Consider the following 7,685-nt stretch of genomic DNA (forward strand, 5'->3'; position numbering starts at 1 on the left):
CCTGTGTTTTATTGACTATGTAAAAGCATTCAATTGTGTGGATCATAACAAATTATGGATAACATTGAAAAGAATGAGAATTCTAGAATACTTAATTGTGCTCATGAGGAACCTGTGCACAGACCAGGAGGCTGTCATTCAAACAGAACAGGGGGATACTACATGGTTTAAAATCAGGAAGGGAGTGTGTCAGGGTGTATCCTTTCACCATACTTATTCAATCTGTATGCTGAGGAAATAATGCAAGAAGCTGGACTATATAAAGAAGAGCGTGGCATCAGGATTGGAGGAAGACTCATTAACAACCTGCGATCCACGGATGACACAACTTTGCTTGCTGAAAGCAAGGATGACTTAAAGCATTTACTGATGAAGATTAAAGACTATGGTCTGCAGTATGAATTACATCTCATCATAAAATGAAAATCCTCAAAACTGGGCCAGTAAGCAGCATCATGATAAATGGAGAAAAGATAGAAGTTGTCAAAGATTTCATATTACTTGGTTCCACATTCAACACCAATCAACGCAGCAGTCATGACATCAGATGATGTTTTGCACTGGGCAAATCTACTGCAAAAGACCTCTTTAAAGTACTGGAAAGCAAAGATGTCTCTTTGAAGACTAAGGTGCGCCTAGTATTTTCAGTTGCCTTATATGCATATGAGAGCTGGATAATGAATAAGGAAGACCACAGAAGAGGTGATGCTTTTGAGTTGTGCTGTTGGCGAAGAATACTGAAAGTACCATGGACTTCCAAAAGAACTAACAAATCTGTCTTGGACGAAGTGCAGCCAGAATGCTTCTTGGAAGTGAGAATGGCCAGACTTCATCTCAGCTACTTTGGTCCTGTTGTCAGAAGGGAGCACTCCCTGGAGAAGGATATCATGCTTGATAAAGTGGAGGGTCAACGAAAAAGAGGAAGGCCCTCAACTAGATGGATCGATCTCACAGTGGCTGCAACGATGGACTCAGGTATAGTAAGTATTGTTAGGCTGGCACAGGATCAGGAGGTGTTTTGTTCGGTTGTACATAGGGTCACTATGAGTCAGAGCCAACTTGATGGCACCTGACAACAACAATCCTTTATTGATTGATTGATTGATTGATTGATTGCAGTATTTCCTCCCCTCACCCCTCACCCCTTACCCCTCACCCCTGGTAACCAATAAAGAAAGTTTCCCTCCATATCTGGGCTGTAATCTTTACAGATGCAGGTTGTCAGATCTTTTGTCTTGCAGAGCTGCTGGGTGGATTCAAACCACCAGCCTTTCTGTAAGCAGCTGAGTACTTAACCACTGCATCACCAGGGCTCCTCATACCTAGGAACAGAGGAGGTAAATCTAGTGTATGTGTATATTCAGCTGTATGAGATACTGCCAAATAGTCTCCAAAGCAGTTGTAACACTGCTTCTCAGGCCTGTATCTGGCTCCTTTAGGCTTCAGTTCCTGCTCACTACTTAGGCTTTGAGTTACCTTTTTGTTTATAGCATTCATGGATTTTCCTTTATTGCTTTCAAGTTCCACTGTGTATTAAAATTGCTTTGTTCTATTTTATCCAGCATTTCCCAGTGCTTGCTGTGCAGGAGGCACTTCTATCATTAGCTCCATCTAGCACATTGATCAAAAGTTAAGAGTTTTCTTTCTAAAATTAGATAACAATCCTATCACTCCCTCACATGACTTTTGTTTGCTTTTTAGCACTGCTTCATTTATTCATCCACCAAATATTTATTGAGATAATCTTTGTGCTAAGAACTTGGAATACAATGATGTGCAAGATATAGTCTCTGCTGTCATGAAGTTTACTGTTCTAGCTGGAGACACAGAAAATAAACCTGTAAGCAATAAGTAAAAATTACAGTTTGTAAAAAGCTCTCTGAAGGACATAAACATGGTGAGGTGATGGAGAGTAATTGTTGCAGGGGTCGCTTTAAATAGGGCAGTAGGGACTACCTCGATGAGGAAGTGACTTTTAAATCGAGATCAGAAGGATGAGGAGAGGGCAGACTTGAATGGAGGGCTTGTTTGGGGTGAGAGTCCCTGAGTGGTGCAAAGAGTTAATGTCCTTGGCCTGCTAACTGAAATGTTGGAGGTTCAAGTCTACCCAGCAGCACCTTAGAAGAAAGACTGGTGTTCTATTTCTGAAAAAATCAGCCATTGAAAACTCTAGTGACTGGAAGTAATTCATTAGCATAAACTGTCAAGTTTGTTCTCAAGCCCTCCATGAATAACAAGGACACTCCAACCCTTCAGGAAATTCCAGAGGTTTATAGGTCACCTCCCAGAAACATGGGACAAAGACCAAATTCTTTGGGTAAAGTAATTCTTCACCCCACACCCAGCAAACTAAGAGACACAGAATGCACATGAACTGATAACAAGGGTTACCTCTAAGAGAGAGCTGAGGGCCTGGTACCGGGGGAGAGACTTTTCACTGTATACCAGTTTGTTCTGTTTGAATGTTTCATTAGCTTATATTACATTATTCAAAAAAGTTTTTTTTTTTCTTTTTCTTTCCCCAGAGGTTTTAAAGTGAAGCTAATAATCAACTAGATTTGGGAACCATCCATCATACATAGTAAGGCACTTGGGTTATTTCTTGTTCTTCTCTATTCCTCTGTTGCAGGAATGAAGTATATGTTTAGCTGTTCACCTTACTCTCTGTACCTTTTTAGGTAAGGAGGAGGGGAAGTCAGCCAGAACCAGTTTGCAGAACTGATGAAGCTGCAAAGATCGTGTGGAACTCAATGCCCTGACAAAACAAACCCAGGTTCTTAGATCATTTGAATAAACACATGAGTGAATGAATGAAGAAAAAAAAAACCTCTATGGAACACAGTTCTACCTTAACACCGTGAATCAGAATTGACACCATGGCAACTGGTTTGTTTGGGTTAAAGGGTTAATTCCAGGCAATGAAAAGAGCAAATGCAAAAACACAGAGATGAGGAAAACTTGGCATGCCACAGTTACTGAGATGGCACTTGTGGTTCTGATGAAAGGGAAAATGCTACCCAGTGAGGTTAGAGAGGCTGTGGGAGCCAAGCCTCTCTCCTGCCACCCCTATTTTTGCCAGCCCCTTCCCTTTACTCTGTTGACTTGCCATACTGATTCTTTCCTAAATGTGCCCATGCAAAGCTGACTCCTTTGAAAAGCCATTCTCGCTATCTCCTCTCTGTTTCCATAGCACTTGTTTTCATCCCTTGTCAGAATGTAGTGGCTAGCTATTTAATGACTATTTTCTCCAATAGACCACAGGCCCCTGTCAGTTAGAAGGTGTGTCTTATGTACCTTCATGATCCCTAGCTTTCAGCACAGTGCTTTACATGGCAAACCCAAAAACCAAACCCACTGCCATCAAGTCAGTTCTGACTCATAGCAACCCCCATAGGGTTTCCAAGATGAGGTAGTCTGCTTCTGTAAAGATGTACAGCCTTGGAAACCCTGTGGGGCAGTCCTGCTGTGTTCTACAGGGTCACTAAAGGGTCACTATGAGTTGGAATTGACTATGACAGTGAATTTGGTTTTAGATTTATTAAAGAACTTGAGGAACTCTGGTGGCTCAGTGGTTAAACACTTGACTGCTATATAAAAAGTTGGCTGTTCAACCTATCAGCTGTTCTGCAAGAGCAAGATGTAGCAGTCTGCTTCCATAATGACTTAAAGCCTTGAAGGCAATATGCAATGAGGGGGAGGTTAACAAAAATGATCAAGGCAGAGGAAGACACCGGGAGGAGCACATGAGTTAAAGACAACAATGGTAAATACCTTTACATACACAATCCTGCAAATAACGGAAATACTAATAATCTATGAGTAGGTACATAGATAGACATGCAGCCTGAGTAGGTGTAGGAAAGCAAATGGGGACACATCCATGAATATATATAGGTTTGACAGAGGATATTTGTATGTATGTATTTATATGTACTGCAAATATATCCATGAATATAGTAGAGGATATAGGAGGCAATGTTACGAAAACTTCTCAGCTATAACCAAACTCCTTGAGGGAATGCGTCACTGGGCCTGAGAGCACAGGACCACAGTCTTGGGGAATATCAAGGTCACTTAGTATTTACTAACTAGTCCACAAAAACAATGTTCTACATCCTATTTTGGTGAGTAATACTGGGGTCTTAAAAGCTTGTGAACAGCCATCATAGGTGTAACCATTGATCTCTCTCCATATGGAGCAAAGAAAAGTGAAAGGTAATCAAAGGCACAAGGAAAAAGTCCAAAGGACCAATGGACCATTTGAACCCCAGTCTCCACCACCCTGAGACCAGAAAAAATAAATGGTGCCTTGCTACCACTGTCAATAGCTCTGAAAGGGCTCAGAATAGGAGGTCCCAGAGTGGGAGAAAAATGTAGAACAAAACTCAAAATTTGAAAAGACTGGGCTTACTATTTTGATAAAGAATGATGAAACCCTCAAGATTATAGCCGTTACACACCCTTCAAACCTTGGACTGAACTCATTCCCCCACCCCAAATCTTTCTGCCAAACAAGGGACAGACCTATAAAGTGAACAAAAACACCTAGGAGGTACACACTCCTTAGAACAGTGCATCCAAGATCAAAGGAGAGCTTTTGCCCAGGGATAAAACTCAGAAGGAGGAAGGAATAGGAAAGAAGAACAAACAGTAAACAGGGAGGAAGTGAGAAGAGTGCTGTTACACTGTAGGGATTGTAATCAGTGTCACAAAACAAAATGTGAATGAATTGTTGAATGGAAAACCATTTTTTCTTCTTGTAAACTTTCACCCAAATCATAATAAAAAAGAAGAATGCCTAAAGAGACCAGCATTTTAATATATGTATGTTGTTGTTGTTATGTGCCATTAAGTCGGACCCAACTCATAGTGACCCCTCCTTGGGTTGCCGAGGCAGTATCACTACGGAAGTAGATTGCCCAACCTTCCTTCCGAGGAGTGGCTGGGGGGTTTGAATCTCCAGCCTTCTGGTTAGCAATCAAGTGCCTTAGACACTATGCTACCAGAGCTCCCAATATATGTATACTGCATACATACGCACCTAAGGAAAAGAGTAAAAAGAAATAACTCACTAAAAAAATTAAAAATGGAAGGACTTATGGCCTTACTCTGTCCTACAGGGTAGCTATGAGTTGGAATCGACTTAAAGGCAGTGGGTTGTGGGTTTTTGTTGTTAGGGGACTCTGGAACTAGACATTTCTGAAGATTAATGACCTGTATTCACAATCTTCAAAAAACTTCTCCATGATGGATTTGGGCATTTTGTATTTGTCTGCCTGCCTCAATAAAAATTGGAAGTGTGAGGAAGGCAGGCAGTAACTGGAGCACAGAGGACACTTGATGCTGCTTGCGCAGGATTGAGCCTGAGCTGTGGTGCTAATGTGCCTTTTCTTCCACAGAATGGCTGGCACTGTGCTCGGAGTGGGTGCAGGTGTGTTCATCTTGGCCCTGCTATGGGTGTTAGTGCTGCTGCTATGTGTGCTGTTATCCCGAGCCTCTGGTATAGCTAGGTAAGGCATTCTTTCCAGCTGGGATTCCTAGGTAAAAGCAATTAGAGGCAAATTGCTGACACTCATTAAACATTTAGAATTTGGATTATTTCTGTAATTACTGGCAGTTTGAACAAGTTGCATTTTAACCTCTTACCGTAAGCACGATGTTATTCATGCTCTGCAACAGAGGCGAGAGGGGAAGGGAAGTGCCCTATTTTCAGTTCTCATTGTGTAGAAGATAGATCATAAGACATGACAAGAAAATCTCCTTTTGCTGCCTATTGAATTTTTGTGTATGTGTTTCTTAATGTTTTAAATTTATAGCAGATGCTTGGTCTAATCCCTAAGGCTCTAGACCTGGGCTCAGAGAAGCTGAAGAAGCATTTAGTGACTTGAGCTGGCCATGTATGGGTGGTATTGACTTTGCAACAGTTAGGCCAAAAAACAGTTAGACTCAAAAAAAAAAACCAACCTATATCGCTGAACTTTCTGGCCTGTCATGTCAATTTGAAGGAGAGAGTTACATAATTTACTAAAATATGCTAAAGACAAAACCAGAACAGGGGAGAGGCTGCTAAGGTTGTTCATAATTATGACTTCGTGCAGAGGCAGACAAAAAAAGGACAAATTCTCATTCTTCTTGTTGTTATTAGGTATTGTTCGGTGGGTTCTGACTCATAGCAACCCCAGTACAACAGAAGACAACACTGCTTGATCCTGTACCACCCTTAAAATTGTTGCTATGATTGGGCCCTTTGTTGCAGCCACCATTTCACTCCATCTCATTGAAGGTTTTCTTCTTTTTCACTGACCCTCTACTAAGCATGATGTTGTTTTCCAGGGACTGGTCCATCCTGATAACATGTCCAAAGTATGTAAGATAAAGTCTCACCATCCTCACTTCTTAAGTGACATTCAGCTGTACTTCTTCCTGGACAGATTTCTTCATTCTTCTGGCAGTCTGTGGTATATTTGATATTCTTTTCCAAAACCACAATTCAAATGCATCAATTCTTCTGCAACGCAATGGCTTGGGTGAAGTGCACCTTAGCCATCAAGGTGACATCTTTTTAACACTTTAAAAGAGGTCTTTTGCAGTAATTTGCCCCATGCAGTATGTCTTTTGATTTCCTGACTGCTTCTTCCATGGGCATTGATTTATCTATGTTAATCATGAGGTTGCTTATTGGTTAAGTTTGTGAAGATTTTTGTTTTCTTTATGTTGAGGTGTAATCTATACTGAAGGCTGTAGTCTTTGATCTTCATCAGTAAGTGCTTCAAGTCCTCTTAACTTTTAGAAAGCAAGGTTGTGTCATCTGCATATCACAGGTTGTTGATGAGTCTTCTCCCAATCCTAGTGGTACATTTTTCTTCATGTAGTCCAGCTTCTCAGCTTATTTGCTCAGCATACAGATTGAATAAGTATGGTGAAAGGATGCAACCCTGATGTACACCTTTTCTGATTTTAAACCATGCAGTATTCCCTTGTTGTGTTTGAATGACTACCTCTTGGTTGGTATATAGGTTCTTCAGGAGCACAGTTAAGTGTTCCGGAATTCACACTGTTATTAATAATTTGTTATGATCCACATAGTCGAATGTCTTTCCATAGTCAGTAGAACACAGGTAAACATCTTTCTGGTATTCTCTGTTTTCAGCCAAAATCCATCTGACATCAACAATGATATCTTTCATTCCACATCCTCTTCTGAATCCAGTTGAATTTTTGATAGTTCCCTGTCAGTGTATTGCTACAACCATTTTTGAATTCTATTCAGTAAAATTTTACTTGCATGCAATATTAGTGATACTATTCAGTAATTTCCACATTTTGTTGGATGACTTTTCTTTGGAATAGGCACAAATATGGATCTCTTCCAGTCTGTTGGCCAGGTGTCTGTCCTCCAAATTTCTTGGCATAAATGAGTGAGCATTTCCAGCACTGCATCTATTTGTTGAAACATCTCAGTGGGTATTCTGTCAATTCCTGGAGCCTTGTTTTTCACCAGTTCCTTCAGTGCAGCTTGGACTTCTTTCTTCAATACCATTGGTTCTTGATCATATTATGTTACCTCCTGACATGGTTGAACATCAACTACTTCTTTTTTTTTTAATGCATTTTATTGAAATATTGAAATATAATTTATGTACAGTGAAATACACAAAACTAAAGTGACGTGGGTCAATGCATAT

General features: G+C 40.5%; 1 protein-coding gene across 1 annotated transcript in view; it reads left to right on the forward strand.

The window, feature by feature from the left end:
• The first annotated feature begins 5,400 nt into the window (after window positions 1-5,400).
• Window positions 5,401-7,685, forward strand: part of TMEM218 (transmembrane protein 218) — a 10,704-nt gene continuing 8,419 nt past the window's right edge. Inside the window, exon 1 of the mRNA XM_007952131.1 lies at window positions 5,401-5,510. Coding sequence (XP_007950322.1) covers window positions 5,401-5,510 — 110 coding nt within the window. The remainder of the gene's footprint in view (window positions 5,511-7,685) is intronic.

The sequence above is a fragment of the Orycteropus afer genome, unplaced genomic scaffold (assembly GCF_000298275.1).
Source record: "Orycteropus afer afer isolate SDZICR_OR568_19922 unplaced genomic scaffold, OryAfe1.0 scaffold00325, whole genome shotgun sequence".
Classification (NCBI taxonomy): Eukaryota; Metazoa; Chordata; class Mammalia; order Tubulidentata; family Orycteropodidae; genus Orycteropus; species Orycteropus afer.